General features: G+C 39.8%; 1 protein-coding gene across 10 annotated transcripts in view; it reads left to right on the top strand.

Moving 5' to 3' along the window:
• Window positions 1–20,647, top strand: part of GRIP1 (glutamate receptor interacting protein 1) — a 787,412-nt gene that overhangs the window by 672,419 nt on the left and 94,346 nt on the right. For all 10 annotated transcript variants that reach the window (XM_077265228.1, XM_077265231.1, XM_077265226.1 and 7 more), the window contains exons 5-7: window positions 8,331–8,414; window positions 13,676–13,751; window positions 15,487–15,632. In XM_077265228.1, the coding sequence (XP_077121343.1) occupies window positions 8,331–8,414; window positions 13,676–13,751; window positions 15,487–15,632 (306 nt within the window). The remainder of the gene's footprint in view (window positions 1–8,330; window positions 8,415–13,675; window positions 13,752–15,486; window positions 15,633–20,647) is intronic.

Genomic DNA, 20,647 nt, shown 5'->3' with positions numbered 1-20,647 from the left:
CTCAGACTTAAACATTAAGTCATTACATATTCATGTGAATTAAAGCAAGACTATCAACAGTTTTGGCCGATATAACATGCAGCCACTGCCTTTCAGGGCTTATCTACAGCATGCTATAATGCTGTAGATAAGCCCCCGGTCCAATATAAAAGATAAGAAAAATAAGTTTTATTATACTCACCCGGGGGCAGTCTGGTCCGACGGGTGTCGCAGGTCCGGGTCCAGCACCTCCCATCTTCTTGTGATCGCCCCCCTCCTGTTGCTTGATCTCTTCCCGGCATCACGCTTCTACGCAGGCGTACTTCTCTGTCCTGTTGAAGGCAGAGGAAAGTACTTCAGTGCGCTGGCGCCTGGAGAGGTCAGAGAGGCCCAGCGCCTGTGCACTGCAGTACTTTGCTCTGCCCTCAACAGGACAGAGAAGTACGCCTGCGCAGGAGTGCGATGCCGGGGAGCGATGAAGCAACAGGAGGGGGCGATCACAAGAAGATGGGAGGTGCTGGACCCGGACCTGCGACACCCATCGGACTAGACCGCACCGGACCTCCCCCCCAGATAAGTTTAATAAAACTTATTCTTCTTATCTTTTAGGTCGGACCGGGTGCTTATCTACAGCATTATAGAATGCTGTAGATAAGCCCTGAAAGGCAGTGGCCGCATCTTATGTCGGCCAAAACTGCTGACAGTTTTGCTTTTAATAAAGAGTGGTAATAAAAGAAAAAATGAGAAAAAGTTAGTCAAAAACATAAATACACACAAAGACAAAGGGAAGTGGGGGAAGGATGTATGGGTAAGAGGGTACGGGTAACGCCAGACAGGCCCCTGAAGTATAAACTTAGTTCTCTCCTATAAGGTCAAGGTAATTGGCAGAAAATTTAAACTCCAGCCAGTAGAACCATGTTTTATGAAATTTATTATGGGAGTTATTGATCATGGAGGTGAGTTCCTCCATTAACATAATCTCATTTATTTTGTAGAACAAAAGTGAGCTTGTCAGGATAGTGTTACTTTTCCGTAGCAAGGGAATACATGCTCAAGCAGATGTGATCAAGTGTCTCAGTATCAAATTTTTACATGTTTTTAAAGGGATGCTGCTGTGATGGAGACGGACGAGAGCTGGGTCAAGGTCTGAGATAAGATCAGTGAATTTACAAATCACTAGTTGTACTTTTCCCCAGAAAGGAGATTACAAGTCCAGAATATATGTTTTAGGTCACCCTCCTTCTACCCACATCTCCAACACATGGGACTAGCATCTGGAAATATAGAGTGTAGGCGAGCTGGGACTCTACAACCGAGAAAGATGTTTATAGCTGGCCTCTTGAGATCGTGAGCTAATGGATGATTTATGTGTCAAGGTGAACCCTCGTTAAGGTGCAACCCAGATCTCTCTCCTATTGAGATTGGAAGAAGTTTTACATTGGTCCAAGGGCTCAATGAATAGATAATGAGAATGACAAAGTATGTCCAGTGTTGTAACCTTTCACTTCAAAAATTGTTTTATCGTTTATTATAGAAGTCTCTAGGTGAAAGAGATGAAAAAAGTGAGAAAGTTGGCTAATTCTCCAGTGTCCCAAGGGAGAAGCAGTAAAGAAACCCTGAAGATGTTCTTTTGAGGGCCACAAGTTTCCCTGTCCAAAGTGTGTCACTCTGAAGTTACCTTTGTTTAAACAGGACCTAAAAATGTCATCCTCTATTCCCGCGGGAAAAAGTGGATTACCCAAGATATGGTGCATAGAGGAATATAGGGGCAGAATTGATGAAGAACTGAGGAATTATTGTAGCGTATCAGAGTGGTCCCAATTAACGGATGAGTTTTTGAGTGTAGAAATTGTAGCTAAATCAATTCTAGTGGCAGTTATTAGAGGGATGTTTGTAAAACTTTGTTCAATCCCAGCCCATGCTTTCCCAGACCTATTCCTACACCAATCCAGAATTCTAGAGAGGTGAGAGGCAATATAATATAATCTGAAACCAGGTAGCCCTATACCCCCTGAGGACTTTGGATGATACAGTGTGGTCCTACCGATACGTGGAGGTTTTACCGGACCATATGAATTTGGTTTGGACCTCCGCGAGACCCCTAAAGAAGGACGGGGGAATGCCGATCTGAAGAGCCTGAATGACATATAAAATGCCGTTTCTGCCAAACCAAGTAAAGGCACTCCTTGTCCATTTCTAGCAATTCCCCCTGCGCCAATTTAAGTAACCTAGGAAAATTAAGAGTATGTTAGTTTAATATCATTTGGGAGCAATATTCCTAAATATTTTATGGCTGTCTTGCTTGGCCCATTTAAAATTAAAGGCTGTTTTCAGCGGTGCCAGGACAGAATGTAGAATATTAATGTTCAAGGCTTGCGATTTGGTAAAGTTAATGTTGAAATGTGAAAGGCTATTATATGTACTGAATTCTGTCATCAAGTTAGGTAAAGAATTAGTTTATTGATGAAGAAAAGCAGTATAGTCAGCATAGGCCACAATCTTGTAAGGAGAGCTGCAAATGCAGGGACCCAATATGTTATTGTTAGATCTAATTCTCCTAAGAAAGGTTTCCAATGTGGGAATGAAAATTAGAGGGGAAAGCGGACAGCCTTGTTGCGTGCCGGTACATATACTGAATTACTTAGATAGGATCCAGTTAACTTTTATACAAGCGTTTGGTTTTGAATACAATGCTGAAATCCAGTGTAACATATTGGATTTCAGGCCCAGTTGAGAAAGCATTTCATTCATAAATATCCAGTTCACTCTATTGAATGCTTTTTTTTGCATCGGTGGACAAAAGCATTAGGGGCTCAGATTTAAGTCTGGTACTATATATTAGGTTCAAAGCCTTGTTCTCTCTTGCTTCTCTACCTCATCATTCCCGTCTGGTCCGGATGGATAATATCTGATAATAGTGGAGATAGTATGGATGCAATCATTTTTGCGACCAGCTTAATGCCCACATTAAAAAGGGAAATACCGTAGGTCTGTAGCTTGCACATTGGGCTGGGTCTTTCCCCTCCTTGTGTATAACCAATATATGTGCTCGCAGAGAATCTCATGGGACAGAGGATCCTTTGAATAAAGCATTGAGGCTAGAGATAAGCTGGGGGAAAGAGAATCTATAAACAACTTATAATATGGTAAAGAAAACTGGTCAGGGCCGGGGGCCTTCCCCGATTTAGTTTCCCTTACAGCTGTTTGTAGTTCCCCTATAGTAAATGTTAGTATGAGGGAATCTGTTGAAGCTTCAGACAAAGAAGGAAAACCAGACTCCTCAATGTATGTCTGAATGCATGATTTAAAGTCATAAACCTACTGATCAAATAGTCATTAATCTATACTGAATCAAAAAGTGTCTGTTTGTTTTGTTTTTTAAAGTCAAACCTTTATTTAGGCATATAGAATATACACACAAAGTTAAGATAGTGCCTCTAAACCAAGAACAATTCTACATAGGGGGTCAGCTGAAGCATATACATATAAATATCCAAACAGAAACAGATGAGGTTAGCAAACTCCCTGATGCTCCTGAAAAAATGTGAAAAATACGGACTATGGATATTAGAGATTGCGTTCACATCAAATCCTCTCCCAAATCTTCAAAAATTATACCGGAAAATCCCTATTGGGTGAAGCAGATTTGTGATATAAAGTGCAAATACCTGCGTCATATAGTTGGCGTAAGACAGAGAGTTGCAACCCCTGTTCAGTACATATTACCTGGGTCTATGTGCCGCTTCCCAAGTGTAGTGCCGAGTGACACGCTACACCTCCGAGAACCCCTGGGGTTATGGATGATGATGCGGCAATTTGGGACTTAGGCTAATATGCTATGCACCTGCCCTTTAGATACATGCTCCTTTCCAATTGACTATTTAGTTGCACTGTGACTTGGATATTGCGGTATTGATGCATTTGCACTTTATATCACAAACCTGCTTCACCCAATAGGGATTTACCCGTATAAGTTTTGGGGATTTGGGAGAGGATTTGATGTGAACGCAATCTCTAATATCCATAGTCAGTAATTTTCACATTTTTTCAGTAGCATCAGGGAGTTTTCTAACCTCATCTGTTTTTGTATGTATGTAGAATTGTTCTTGGTTTAGAGGCACTATTTTAACTTGGTGTATATATTCTATATGTCTAAATACAGGTTTGACTTTTAAAACAAAACAAAAAGACACTTTTTGATTCAGTATAGTTTATGACTATTTGATCAGTATGTTTATACATTTAGCGGAGTGTTGCCCACCCTTTGTGTAGGAGAATGGACTTGCGTTATATGCTTACCATGATTTAAAGTCAGCACGGATTAGTTGAGTCTACAGAATATAGTGAAGAGTAGACATTTTTAAACGTTTCCATGTGATCCATAATTGGAGGGATATATGTGTTAGCTCTGTGTATTCTTAGGGCTCTAGCCAGAGACTTTGCACTTTTTTTGCCGTGTTCTTAATAATGACGACGGCATTTAGTGAGGTCAGCCTTTGCTTTGTGTATGAGTAATGAACCCAGAGATTCACGTTGAACTATCAGAGGCCTTTTATGTCATAATATGGAGTGTTTGTGTTCGAACCCAACCTTTTCTAAACAGTCGGGCCCTTTTGGGGCAAATTAGGACGTCTGGTCCCTTTTTCTGTTACAATTTTAGAAAAGTCACCAATCTGAGGCTGTACACCTGTTTTTTTAGTATTCTAAAGATGGCCAGTCCCATACTGGTGATAAGTACAAGTTCTCTTTGTAGTGTTTTGTATAATTCTGGTAGATCCCTGTGCTGTCATGTATGAAGTCCTGCACATTCAGCTACATAACAAGCTTCAGTGCTGTGTGTTGCCAATTCTATTGGTGCCATGTTTGTCACAAAGTGTAACTGAACTATTTGTAAAACTAATGGGGACAATGCCAAGTAGAATAAGCTACTTGCCAAGAAGTGTTGCTCTCCTGTCCGTCTTCTCTGTCAGATATTCTGTCCTGCACTGTACTCCCTCACATAGCCTGGATGGGAGGACAGTCCAGGAGACAATGAGCAATACATCGTTCTGCTTTGACACTTGCTATACTAAGTTTTCTACAGAAATGGCGTTTTTGTGATCTTTGGCTGAAAAGAAGGCATGGCATAGGAAGCCATTCTATTCTCTGTTGCCAATTCAATCTACAATTCTTCAGGTCTGAACTAATGGCATTTACAGGATAAGATGGCAGCTGTGATTCATTGCCCAGGGGTCCGGCATACTGTGTGGAAGTCATCACTGTGACAAAGAGCTGGCGTGACATCAAATGGGTTGGTCACTTCATCTACCTTCAGAGCAGCCAAAATGTAATCTATCTCCTGACAAATACCGTTGGCTGCACGGACGGGAAATGCTGAGATGCATTAGAAATGTTGAGATAACACAATGGGCCACATGACTCGGAAATGTGGCCTTGCTGCCCAAAGCTCAACTTGCCAATGGCCAACAGTTTAGTGAGAACATTTTGTGAAATAAAGCCCAGTGCACCAACCTGCATTGGCACCATAAAACATATACTACGTACGTGACGTGCTTTAGTAATAGGACTGAGTGGATCGGAATCAGTACTTTAGCCAACTCGAGGAATAATTATACATGCCTTCTCATCCTGCTGATACACTATGAGGTCAAATTATGTTTTTACTGATGAATAGGTCATTGAATAATGTTTGAGCAAACGGTTCTTCTACTTAGAAGAATAAATAATATAATTGAACAATGCTACCCTGGATAATATGCTCCATTTTATATACAACATGGTATTTACAGCTGCACTTACCACTTCTTTATGCCAGAATTGTATTGTAATTATTTACTATCGGAATTTTTACTGGATTTTTTTGGATTGACATTACCCCCATAAGTTTAAATGGGCCTTCTGCATTGGTATTCCCTTTGGGTATTGTGGATGTCTATAATAATGGCCCAATGGCTGCTGTCAATGTGTCATCTGCAAGTTGTTAAAAATTATTCTCATCCAATATTGTTGTAAAAACTTTGTCTACATTCTGTGTGTGCAAAGGGGAAAATTAAAACAATCTATTCCCGTTTCAGTACATTTAATGAGTGTGTAAGGTCATTTAGCTTATTACATGATGTGATACCATATGGAGCTGTGGGAAAAGTCAATGGCGGAAGCCAAGGTTCATCATACCTTGTGGCACTATAGATATTGAAGTAGATGATTTGTTTCCTTCTACGTATATGAGACCATCATTTACTGTATGGATCTATATGTTAGGGCTGTATTTAATAAAGAACAATTTTAGTAATTATTCTGAGTATAAGTAACCTCAAAACTTATGTAAAGTTGTTCATTACCTTTTCAGCAATATTGACTCTTGCATTTCAGCGTCCGCAAAATATTCCATAAATATTGTAGGTTTACCTGCCTGAAATTTGTTAGTACTTTTATTAATAAAGGAATAATTCTAAAACCCAAGAATTACTACAGATGTTTAGTTATACATACACAGATGTGTAAACTATACATAGGCATGAGAAAAAGGGGAAAAGTACGGTAGATGGAAATGTCTTCATCAACATGTATGTTCCTTCTGTATTTATTCTGTCCTTATCTGTGGTTTAATCCTCCTTAATTGGCTTCATATGAAGTAGTATGTGTATGTTTGTATGAGTATACGCATGTATGTGTGCATATACTGTATATAGATATATCATGTATGTATATATGTGTGTATGCATGAGTATACGCATGTGTGTGTATATATATATATATATAATGTATGTGTATGTATGAGTATACGCATACATGTTTGAGGGTGTATACCGTATGTATAATGTATGTATGTATATATATATATATATATATGTTTGTGTGTATACACTATATATATATATATATATAATGTATTTATATATGTGTGTATGTATGAGTGTACGCGCGCGCGTGTATATCTATATATATATATATATATATATATATATATATATATATATATATATATATATATATATGAGGCATCGTGATTACTCGCTAACCCCGCCCCCTGCACAGTAGCTCCGCCTCCACACATCACCACACATAATCCCGCCCCCTACCACATTACCACACACAATCCCGCCCCTCCACCACATTACCACACATAATCCCGCCCCCACCACATTACCACACACAATCCCGCCCCCACCACATTACCACACATAATCCCACCCCCCACCACATTACCACACACAATGCCGCCCCCCCACCACATTACCACACATAATCCCGCCCCCCACCATATTACCACACATAACGCCCCCCCCACATTACCACACGAGGCTCCGTCCCCACACATTACCACACGAGGCTCCATCCCCACTCATTACCACACGAGGCTCCGTCCCCCCACATTACCACACAAGGCTCCGTCCCCACACATTACCACACGAGGCTCCGTCCTCACACATTACCACACGAGGCTCCATCTTCACACATTACCACACGAGGCTCCATCCTCACACATTACCACACGAGGCTCCGTCCTCACACATTACCACACGAGGCTCCGTCCTCACACATTACCACACGAGGCTCCGTCCTCACACATTACCACACGAGGCTCCGTCCCCACTCATTACCACACGAGGCTCCGTCCCCCCACATTACCACACGAGGCTCCGTACCCACACATTACCACACGAGGCTCTGTCCTCACACATTACCACACAAGGCTCTGTCCTCACACATTACCACACGAGGCTCCATCCTCACACATTACCACACGAGGCTCCATCCTCACACATTACCACACGAGGCTCCGTCCCCACACATTACCACACGAGGCTCCGTCCTCACACATTACCACACGAGGCTCCGTCCTCACACATTACCACACGAATCCAGTTTGCTTTTGATTTTACACTGTGAGTTAAATTTATTAGTATTATTCTGATTTTTAATTATTATTATTGTTATTAACTTCATTTGAAGTTAATTTACCACCTGCGTAAGTGCTATTGAATGTTCTCATTATTTACTTTAGTTTAATCACTAGCAGCGTTAATTAAATAGCAATGAGCATGCCGAGCGTTAGCTGGCTGGAAACAGCTATATATATATATATATATATATATATATATATATATATATATATATTGTATGTATATATGTGTGTGCGCGTGTGTATATATATATATTTATATATATATATATGTGTGTGTGTGTGTGTGTCTGTGCATATACAGTATATTTATATTTATATATTATCTCATCAGTTCCATCGTTGTTTGTGGTGATTTGTGTTATTGTACCTACTTTTTTTATTTTTATGTCTGGTAATCGATTTTAGAAAAAGATCTACTTCTTTTTTTTCTGTTTCACCTCAGCAATACAAGGATCAGGAGTGATTTTTCGGACTGTTGAAGTGACGCTTCACAAAGAAGGTAACACCTTCGGATTTGTAATACGAGGTAAGTAACATTTTGTAATTTATTATTATACCCATCTTGTAGAAAGGGTGATTTTTTTCTTTTAGCTTAAAGGTTTCACCTTTCAGCTATAAGGTTTTAGGGTTTCAGTTCCCAAAAATTGCTGTTTTACAGAGGTGGTGATAGCAGTGTGGTTTTAGTATCTCTGATATTGACCATTACCTACACTATGCAGATACCAGCCACTGTGCATATAAAGTGTAGGGGCTTGGAGAAAATGTATTGAGTGCATTTGTAATTTTTTTTCAATGCATCTCCCCTGATAGCCTTTTTGAAAGTCTCTAACAAGATGGTAAATTACATTTTCTGTATTATTTTGCTGCACATGATGAAAGCTGCATACTCTTTGAATCCTCTTAGCTTGTTTTCTATGGTCTGTTTTGCAGGCTTTCATCACTTTTAGTTGATTGCTAAATGTATATCAGTAAGATCCTTTGCTGAAAGGCGTAAAACAATATTCTTTTTAGTTAATTCACTACCCGGTACAAATATCCTTAGATTTTCATTAAAAGATAAGAAACTAATTTTGCAGAGCTTTTGAAAACACTTTAGCAACCTGTTACCAATTTCACAAAGCAAGAAAATGTAGGCAAACTGTATATATATATATATATATATCCTGCAAATGTCATCATCCTGAATAGCGTGCAGCTGAAAGCGGGGTTAAAGGAGTACTCCATCAGTGTTCTTTAGCAATTGCATGCTCCATGTGTGCATGTGAGGCACTCGCCCTATTACAACACTTCTTCCTTTGCGGTAGTTTAGTTTTTACTTGTGTGAATCCATATTGGTAGTAATACATTCAATTAGCTAGTACTGAATTCATACAGTAAGCTTGTCTTCAAGTGGTTTTTTATTCAATGCCAAGAAATGACTTAAAACGGTTTTCCCTTCAAACGTGTGTATAAAGAGTCATCCCTTCATGCATGTGCTTAGAAAAAGTCTTCCTGTCTTAATTTTACTTATGAGTCTTCCCTTCATACATGTGCATATAGTCTTTCCTTCATAAATTTGCTTATAAAAAGTCTTCCCTTAAAACATCTACATATAAAGAGTCTGCCCTTCATTCATACATTTGCTTATAATGAGTCTTTCCCTCATACATGTGCTTACAGAGTTTATCTTACATATATCTCTTTATAAAGAATCTTCCCTTCATACACATGCTAATAAAGAGATTTCACGTCATATATGTGTTTATACAGTCTTCCCTTCACACATGTACTTATAAAGAGTCTTCCCTTCATTTTTGTGCTGATAAAGAGTCTTCCCTTCATTCATGTACTGATAAAGTCTTCCCTTCATATATATGCTTATAAAGTCTTCCCTTCATTCATGTGCTGATAAAGTTTTCCCTTCATATATATGCTTATAAAGTCTTCCCTTCATATATATGCTTATAAAGTCTTCCCTTCGTACATGTGCTTATAAAGAGTCTTCCCTTCATACACGTGCTTATACAGACTCTTGCCCTCATACATTTGCTTATAAAGAGTCTTCCCTTCACACATGCTTATTAAGAGTCTTCCCTTCATATAAAGTCTTCCCTTGCTTATAAAGAATATTCCCCTTATTCATGTGCTTATAAAGAGTCTTCCCATTATACATGTGCGTATAGTCTTCCCTTTATAAATCTGCTTATAGAGTCTTCCCTTTATACATGTGCGAATAGAGTCTTCCCCTGACACGTGTTTTAAAGAGTCTTCCCATCATGCATGTTTTTAGAAAGTGTTTTTCTTTCATACATATTGTGACGATACAGCATTTTATATTAATTAACAAGATATCTATTTTTGGAAAGCCAGGAGGAATAGACTGTTATCTATATGTTGACTTTTAAATGTATGTGTTTATATTTTGGTTCATCAGGAAAACAAATACTTTAGTTCGTATAAGCCTGTAATATTGACTTTTACGTTGACATTTCTTGTAACATATTGTGCTGTTATCCTGGATGATGGAGACACAGGATAATTGAACAGTGATGTTTGCTGATATGCTGATTACACATTGTCCAGGCCAGCTATACTGTTGACTTACAAAACAGAGGAAGAAAAACTATGCAGATAGATTAAAAAATTAATAACGCGAGTTGATCTCCTCACCATTCTTCCCCTTTACCTCTGGATGCTGGCTTGAAGGGCAGTTGTTAACTATAAAAAGAGGATATGTGCCTCTGTATATCTATACATCCAAAGAACCAGAGACTCTTTACAAGACCATGGCCCCAGCTGAAAGAATACAAATCTGCTCCATTGACCATCACTGAACTATAAATACATTTGGGGTAGTCAAGATTTGGACCAGCTGGTCACCTGAGACCTGTGGATACATTTGGAGAAAACTAGGGTTGGGACTCACCGGTCACCTGGCACCATGGAGATGTTCGGAGAAGCCAGGATGTAACCCTCCGGTCACTTGGCATTGTACCTCAATGGACTGTCATCTTCCTAAGCTTGTCGATACCTACTCTGTGCTTGCCACAGGGGAGGTTGTCTGCCTTAGAAGCTCTGAAGTCACAGCTACTTTTATCCTGACAAGTCAGTGGAAGGGCGAGACTCTGTAATTTCGCACCATCTTGGGTATTTTGCTGGGACAGTTCTACATGTTATTTGCCTGTTTTGTGGTTCAATAAAGTATTGCCACACTGTTTTACTCTCACCTTGCATTGCCTGAGTAGTATTACGCCCACAGTAAAAGGTTTTGGCTAGCGGACTAGAGCACCTGCTGACCCCCGTGTCTCCACACAAGAGTTTATAAGTGCTTGTGTGAAGGGAATACTCTTTATAAGCATCTCCCAGTGAACAAAAGGATCAGTGCTAGGAATTTCAATGTGCTAATTCTTCTCTTCTCCAACATCATTTGTAGGGTGATAGTCAGGAGGGCCCCATACTTATCAGACTGTCTGCCTATCCCACCAACATCAGTGAGTTCAACCGACTTTAGTCTGATGTGAATGGGAACTTTTAGGCTTGAAAGTATTTAAATTATTATTACATACAGAGGGGAACATAAGTATTTGATACACTGCCGATATTGCAAGTTGTTCCACCTACAAAGAATGGAGAGGTCTGTAATTTTTTCATAGGTACACTTCGACTGTGAAAGACAGAATCTAAAAACAAAACAAAAGCAAACAAAAAGACTGAAAATCACATTGTATGATTTTTAAATAATTAAATTGCTTGAAACAAGTGTTTGATAACATACCAATCAGCAAGAATTCTGGCTCTCACAGAGCTGTTAGTTTTTCCTTAAGAAACCCTCCTACTTTGTACTCATTACCTGTATTAATTACACCTGTTTTAACTCTTTACTAGAGATGAGCGAATTCGATCGGGTCAGGGCTTATTCGGCCAGCTATAGCGTTTACTGAATAAGCGGCAGAGGGAACTCGGCTTCCTGGATCGCTCTGGCTAATCGGCTGCTTGGCTCCGCAGCTGCATGTGGTTGCGGCTGTGTGACAGTCACGACACATGGAGAGCCCAACAAACAGGCTCTGCATGCATGTGTCGTGACTGTCACACATGCCACCACACATTCAGCTGCAGGTCCGAACAACTGATCAACAGGAGCGATCCAGGGAGTCGGGTTCCCTCTGCAGCTTATTTAGTAAGCGCTATAGCTTGCCGAATAAGCCCTGACCCAATCAAATTCATTAATCTCTGCTCGTTACCTGTATAACATACACCTATGCACACACTCAATGAATCACACACCAACGTCTCCACCATCGCCAAGACCATAGTGTTGTCTTAGGACACCTGGGACAAAATTGTAGACCTGCACAAGGCTGGGATGGGCTCCGGAATAATAGGAAAGCAGCTTGGTGAGTAGCAACAACTGTTGACACAATTATTAGGCAATGGAAGAAACACAAGATGAAGTCAACCTTCCTCGGTTTGGGACTCCATGCAAAATATTACTTCATGAGGTAAGGAGGATTCTGAGAAAGGTCAGGAATTAGTCCAGAACTACACAAGAGGACCCGGTCAGTGACCTGAAAAGAGCTGGCACCACAGTCTCAAAGACTACTGTAAGTAATACACTATGCTGTCATGGATTAAAATCCTGCAGGGCACATAAGGTCCCCCTGCTCATGCCAACACATGTCCAGTCTTGTTTGAAGTGTGCCAATGACCATCTGGATGATCCAGAGGAGACATAGGAGAAGGTCATGTAGTCGGATCAGACCAAAATAGAACTTTTTGGTATCAACTCCAGTCGCCATGGTTGGAGGAAGAAGAAGAGTGGGTACAACCCTAAGTACAGACATGAACCCTATAGAAAATCTTTGAAGGAATCTGAAACTCAGTGTTGCCCAGAGACAGCCCCGAAACCTGAAATATCTGGAGATCTGTATAGAGGAGTGGGCCAAAATCCCTGCGGCAGTTTGTGTGCAAACTTGGTCAAGACATACAAGAAAAGTATGACATCTGTAATTACAAACGAAGGTTTCTGTACCAAATAATATATTCTGTTTTTCTATTGTATCAAATATTTATTACATGCAATAAAATGCAAATTCATTATGTAAAAATCATACAATGTGATTTTCTGGTTTTTATTTTCAGATTCTGTCTATCACAGTTGAAGTGTACCTACGATAAAAATTACAGACCTCTCCATTCTTTGTAGGTGGAAAACTTGCAAAATCGTCAGTGTGTCAAATACTTCTTTTTACCACTGTAACCAGATTTCTTTACACTGATACTCCTGCACGGTGCAGGGCTACAAGTGCTTTGTGCAATGTATGGAGTGACATGAGAAATATGGTGCAAGCAAATAGAGACATTGGCATCCAATCAGTAATAATGATCAAAATAATCATTTTCATCTATATAGTGGCAAGACACTTCACAGCAGTTTACAATTTAAAGGTGACATGTGCACACAATATAGTTGTAAAATTAGACCACGACTGGATTTACTTTTATTCTCAATCTATTCTGCTTTTATCAGGGGAAGTGCGTATTATTAGTTTTTGTAATCTCTACTTCCTATCTGACTTTAAAGGTTGAAACTTTTTCATTTTTTTCATTTCTTTGTATTAACCTTTAGCATTTTTTGTGTTTGTAAAAGACCTTCTAAAAGTAATTTGACATGTTTTCTATTAGAAAGCCGGGAAGGCCTGAATATAATCTTCATGTGGAATGGCTGAGGCTAATGCCCTTTGGGCTACGTGGCGAGCAGAATGTGTATGCGCTTTGAGCAATAAATTTATTCTGTTTTCTTCTTTCCAGGAGGAGCACATGAGGACAGAAATAAATCTCGTCCTATTGTAATAACTTGCGTTAGACCTGGAGGACCAGCTGACAGGTACAATACATCTTCCTCTGGCAATAGAGATGGATCTGGGTTGCTCTGGCACGCAAGCAGATAAGCTATGCATCAAATGCTATAAGCAAGGATAATGAATGTAAAAGCCCTTACCATGTATTAAAAGCAGCAGCGACCATAAGATTTGCACAGGATGCTTATTCCTCACCCCTTTTATCCGTTATCAGCTATTACGCTGGATTTGACAACGACAGAGCAATCTTAGCCACAATATAATATGATGACTTATGATGGCAATCCTTAACATTATTTAAATTTTCAGAGACAAGCAGTCTGATGAAATAAAAAATCAATCTAAACTACAAGCCTGTTGCCTGTTCACTCCCTAAGGATCCGAGGAGCAGAATACTTTAATGCATTTCTATGTATGTACATTTAATGCAGTAAATGAGTAAAATGACCACGTTTCCTTTCTTAATCAGATATCCAGGTCTTTCTGACTGTTTGTAGAAATAATTGGTCAATGTAAATAGGGAAAAAAACAAGATATTAGACTATTGAGAGAGACCCTTTGATCACAGCCCCCAAATGCTAATAACCTGCAGATACAGGGTTAACCTGCAGAGTAATAGTGTTCGAAGAAATGATGAGGAATCCAGCTCAACGAGGTAGTGAAAAAAAAAGGCTTCCTTTATTCACTTCAAATCATGTTCAGTGGAGGATAAAGCATCAGCAACAACAAAGGATAAAATGCGATATCAACGCGTTTCTGGTGAACAAGCACCCTTAATCATGATTAAGGGTGCTTGTTCACCAGAAACGCGTTGATATCGCATTTTATCCTTTGTTGTTGCTGATGTTTTTTCCTCCACTGAACATGATTTGAAGTGAATAAAGAAAGCTTTTTTTTTCACTACCTCATTGAGCTGGATTCTTCATCATTTCTTCGATTCCTCCACACCCTGACACAGCGGTTCCGTGCTCCGAGTTCCCAAGGATGCCGATTATGGTGAGCTGGACTTTGTTTTATAGAGTAATAGTGTTACAATGTTGGCCTTACTGAAAGTGTGGCTATTGGGGAAAATAAGATTTATTCCTAACAGATTGCCATCTTTCAGTCATAGAGATGTGCACAGAGTGGCTATGGTCACCGTCCCCAACAATGTGAGAAATGGCTGTAGGACTGACAGCTCGCTCTGCAGAGATGCACAAAGCGAGCTGTCAATCAAAGTGCCAGGGCATGCTTACAGCCGCCCCTCACTGTGTACTGAGCGACTACTGTAGCTGCTCTGGGCACCTCTCTATGACGGATATCTGGCGGCTCCCAGGAGGAATAAAGTCCATTTTCTCCCAGTAGCCGCACTTTCAGTAAGGTGACCGAGTAGCATTAATTTCATAACTATGGCACAGTTCCTCTGGAAGGAGTGCACACCTCACGATGCACTGGGTTGAGCCTGTTTCCTGGAGTGTATGGAAAATCTTTGACCTTTGAACGAAGTTTTCTTGCTATAGTGTATGAAAGCCGAGTGCAGCGCTGGTTTACTTCATTAGATTGTAATAAGCACTTATTTTTCCATCACTGATTTTCAGATTAAAGTAATTTCTATTCCTCGGTGACCTAGAGCTTGATAACTGTCAAGGTAAATGTTAAGAGTGTGGACAAGTAGGATTGATGTCATGAACGCTGCAAATGAATCATTTTATGTGAGTGGCTATTATCTCTAAAGCACATTACATCAAATTAATAAGGATTGTTTTTTTCATCCTATTCTAGAGAGGGTACAATCAAGCCAGGGGACAGATTGCTGAGCGTGGATGGAATTCGCCTACATGGAACGACACACGCTGAAGCCATGAGTATTCTTAAGCAGTGCGGCCAAGAAGCGACCTTACTTGTAGAATATGAAGTCTCCGTCATGGGTAAGCAGGAGTCCTATCATATACTTAATGATCTTTATGCTCTATGTGCAGTTCGCCGACGTTAATGCATGTATGAACATTGTGTTATGTTACTGTCATCTTACCATGTGTCTGGTATTGCAGCTGATGTTTGTCAAAGTTAATGGAGCTGAGTCACAATGTCGCTTATAACCAACCAATGAACTGATGTGAAGCTGTTTTTGAAAGCAGCCCCGCTTTTCCAATCCTGGACATTACATATTCCCTAGATTAGCCAGGCTTGGGATTGATGATTAATATTAGATTAGTGGAGAACCAAATTTTGCCGCCCCCCACTGATCAGGATTGGCCATCAATTTTCAGTCTTGATAACCCCCTAATCCGCATAAAAAAATCAAAATAAATTTAAAATATGTGATTTCTATCCTGAGAAATTGGTATCATGGAATACCTTTAGGGCGCATGTTTTCAGCGGGATTTCACAGTTGTCCAGCTTCGGGCCGAGCTCAGATATCAGAAGTCAGATTTTTCAATGTAGATTTAAGAGACTTTTTAAATCTGGTCGGTCTCCTTTAACAAGCTGAAATGTTGGTGGCTTGCGTTTTTTCATGAAATTGTGCTTTAAAACCATAACACCGCCACCTACAGTAACCATTAATATAAAGGAAATATGCTTTAGGAGTGGTAATTTCTGTTAATCTCATAAAAAGTAAATGAAACCTTGTAATAAAGATAATGGCCTTCACTACTTAACCAAGGAAGCATAATTCATGTGTGCCATTTTATTAATTTTATGGGCAGGATTAATTGTAACATTGCATAGTAATCTATAACCATGCACAATGTTCAGTTTAACTACCTCTCCAATGGAGCATGTGAATTGTGCTATAAAACACAAGTGTGCTGTTGTGGTATAATTACAGAGGGAGGCCTGATGGGACCCCGTGTCCCAAGTCCGAACGCTCAGCCGCCATTCAGAAATTCAATTAAAACATTTTTAAGAGGATTGAACATTACATGTGCAAACCCAGCAGTACCCCCGGATGTGAGGGGCATGTTTTCCCAGATGGGCATGGCTTTCTTTCCTTCACACATCTGAGAAATACCTTCAGTTCTTTCAATACATGCGTAGGGAGTCTTGAAATTGCTTTGTTTTGTGTTTTTTATGGAACATTCTGCATATTCAGTCCTTCAAGGTCTGTATGTTTTTAATACATAGAAGCAGAAATGTTTTTGTTGTAAGATTTAGTATAACTTATCTAACAGAAAGAATGACTTACTCTATTATATGCTGTATTACGAAGGCATCCTCTACTCTACATTCCATATGGCGGCTTCCTGAGTGCATACCTGTACATAGACTAAGCATTGACTGGCAGGGTCTCCAGGTGTCTGTATGTACATGGCTCTGTTACGTCCATGAGGTCTCTGGCTGACCGTTACGTCCACCTGATTTCCTTACATTACTCAGGACTGATGTCTGTACTACTTTGCTTTAGGACTCGTGGAGACGACCGTATTAGCGGTGCCACTGCGATCCCATAAAACATCGGATCGCACCCACACCAATGTTATGTGGGGCGGTGCACATGTCCGATTTTTTCCTTGGACAGAGACGGCCATGCAAGTCATTGAGTATGTGGAAAACATTGGACTGCACTAGGATGACATATGAGTGCAGTCTGATTTCCAAGGACTAACAAAATGGAGATTAAGACATTTTTTTCTCCATCTTCTCCTCATCCGAGAGAATTGGATCCCACTCTGTTCAAACACTGATCAGAGTGTGATTTGCACAATCGACCCGATTCTCCAACAGAAGTAACAGTCATCTGCACCTAGCCTTAGACTGATAATTTCTCATTACTGGGTTTGTCAATAAGACTATTAATTAGTGTTATGGTTAGAAAAAAATATACTTCAAGAGGAAAGCCATTCATAAATCATGTCCTCATAGGATTTATATGCAAGTGAGAAGATCACATAACACTAGAATCCTCTTTAGTTTTTATAACAAATTTCTTTCTGGTTATGATCATTTCAACTTTGCATAAATGAATCTTACAAGCAAATAGAAAAACTATGGAAAATATATTAGCAAGGTATGCTTCTTTCTTCGCTTATGAACTGCTTTTTCTCTCCCCTCTGCCTCCAGAACTTACTATATGAAAAATTGAAAAAGTCCTTTCAAAGTCAAAACAAGATGAACTTGATAGATCACTGAGGGATCAGTTTACATCTGCTCATTGAAGTCTATAGAGAGGCAGGAGGGTTAGAGGGAGGAGCACAGTATGAGAACAGGCGTTGGAAGAGATAGGCAGATCAATATTTTTGCATTTATGTCACCTGTTGCTGGATTCATAGCTACACTGCTCAGTACTACTGTATAATGTCCAAATGCTGTTGATTATTAACATGTGCTACAGACAAAAGAGAGGATCTCTATATTTCTGCATATGGGAGATCATCATGGCTAGCCTACACTCACTTATGAAAATTGCAAGATACAAGACATATAATGGCCAAAAAAAAGTCCTATTCCTCGTGCACATACATGACAGCTTACCCTGAAACAATGGACTCACTTTCTAAAAAAAAAAGTGCATTTTTTGCAATTGTATAGGGAACAAAGGATTGTAAATGCTTTGGGATAAAATAATGGATCCATATATGATTGTGTTCTATGAGTAATAGACATGTGTTTTATTGACATTGAAAGTATTAATCCAACATGTCTTGATTATAAATAGCCAAAAATGCCGCCCACAGCCCCGTCAGTCAGGGGGAGTGCATGCGACTGCGATACATCTGGGTGGAACCAGGAAATCCGGGAGTTAAAAGGTATAAATCAATGAGGGCATTTTACAGTGTAGTGCACCACCTCTTTAAATGAGAAAAAGGGAGCCATATGTGAAACTGCTAGGCTGCGGTCACACGATCAGTATTTGGTCAGTATTTTCTCTTAGTTTCTGTAAGCCAAAACCAGGTGAGGAACAACTGGGGTATGTTCAGTAAATGCTGCGGGTTGGACGGTGTGTACCTCCACAGCGTCCAGATGTTACAGTATAGTGGATGGGATTTCAAGAAATTCCATGCCCACTATGTGTGCACTGGCGCCTTTGGATCACCTGCGGAGACGGACATGCGGTGCGTCTCTCCAGACCGTATCATGTCTAGTTATCTTGCGGAGAAGCTCAGTCTCCATAAGATAAATCTCACTCATACAGTGTATTGGACACGGTGATTCCGCACAGTTTAATGAACACATGCAGAATCACCTGCGTTCAAAAGCCAGCAGCGCTTTGGATGGAGCGGACTTGTGCTGTGTGCAAAGCACTGCCGATTACTGACCGTCTGCTCCCGGCCTCAAAGGAAAAGTATAATAGAAACACATCACCACTTTTGCATCTTTTTCCCCACTTCTGGTTTTGGCTTACAAATGCTGATGTGAAATACTGACCAAATACTAATAGTGTACATGTCGCCCACAAAATAATGAACATATTAAGGATTCTAGAAAATTCCACATTTATAATGTTATTAAGATCTAAACTCCGAGCTGCTTAGAGATTCAGCTTTGCAACACTAAATGGCCCTTAAAGGGAATCTGTCAGCAAATTTTTGCTATCATCTGAGAGCAGCATGATGTAGGCACACACATGCTGAATCCAACAATGCATCACTTAGTTTGCTGGGTGCAGCGATTGTGACACAATCAGAGCTTTAATACATAGCATGAAGCAGAGCTGGGAATGCTAACCCCATCCCACCCCAGGCTCTCTCCATATGCGAAGTCCATAGACAGTGAGGTGCTTATCACAGGAGGCGGCGTGGCCGGACTAATCTGACAATGTTAAACTCTTAGTGATAAATCCTTCACAGTTAGTAAACAGCACCCACTCTGACAAGTGACACATCCCTGAATTCTGTACTGAGCCTCTATCTCCTGCTGTCTCCAGATTACACAGCAAAAACCTGCTGACAGATTCCCTTTAAGGGGTAAAGTAAGATGTTGGATAATATGGCGAGAAATCTTATAGTAAATGGATAGCAGAGGTTACGAGAGATTTGAATTATAACCATTCATCTGTAGATATTGTAAAGGGATCATTCCCATCCTAGTTGAAAGGATTGCACCAATAAGATTATAATAATTATTCAAATCCTGGATGCTTACCTCCTATTCATCTAAGAAATTATTGAATAAGTGAAATCGCCATCCAGACCTTCATTTAACAAAATCTCTCGTATTCATAGACACTGAAATGTGCACAAAATACAAAAAAAATGGCATTAAAGGGAATCTGTCACCACATTTGACCTATCTAAACCATTAATATGGGCATACAGGTTATATAATGCTGAAAACAGTCCTACCTGATGGGAGGCAAGATATACACTGTGTTCCAAATTATTATGCAAATAACATTTCCTCATATTTTCTCTAAATTACCTATCTAAATTGCAGTCATTGTTATTTTCCAGTCATCTACTATTCTAGTATAATTGCAATGTTTTGGAAAAAACTGCCTATGAAAACAGTATCTTTTTTAAAAAAAAAAATAAACACTCAAAATGCATGTTCCAAATTATTATGCACAGCAGAGTTTTCAACCTTTTTTTTATTATTTTGAACAAAAAAATGGTCAATTGTGAAGTTATAAGCATTATCAGCTTATTACAAAATGAAATCAGTTTTCAAGTGAAAACTTTATTCTAGGTGATGTTACATTTGCACATAGGACCCCTTGTTCGAAAGAAGCTTCTGCTCTCTCTAGTCCATTGAATTTGTCAGTTTTTGGATGGTTTCTGCTTCAATTGTTTTGCATGTGGACAGAATACCCTCCCAGAGATGTTGCTTAGATGTGAACTGCCTCCCGCCATCATAGACACTCCTTTTGATGATGCTCCAGAGGTTCTCAATGGGGTTGAGGCCAGCGGAAGATGATGGCCACCCCATAAGTTTGTCCTCTTTTATGCCCATAGCAGCCAGAGATGCAGATGTGTTTTTTGCAGCATGAGACGGTGCATTATCA

Source organism: Ranitomeya variabilis, chromosome 5 (genome assembly GCF_051348905.1).
Source record: "Ranitomeya variabilis isolate aRanVar5 chromosome 5, aRanVar5.hap1, whole genome shotgun sequence".
Lineage (NCBI taxonomy): Eukaryota > Metazoa > Chordata > Amphibia > Anura > Dendrobatidae > Ranitomeya > Ranitomeya variabilis.
Note: the sequence above shows the minus strand (reverse complement) of the source record. Positions and strands in the feature narration are given on the sequence as shown.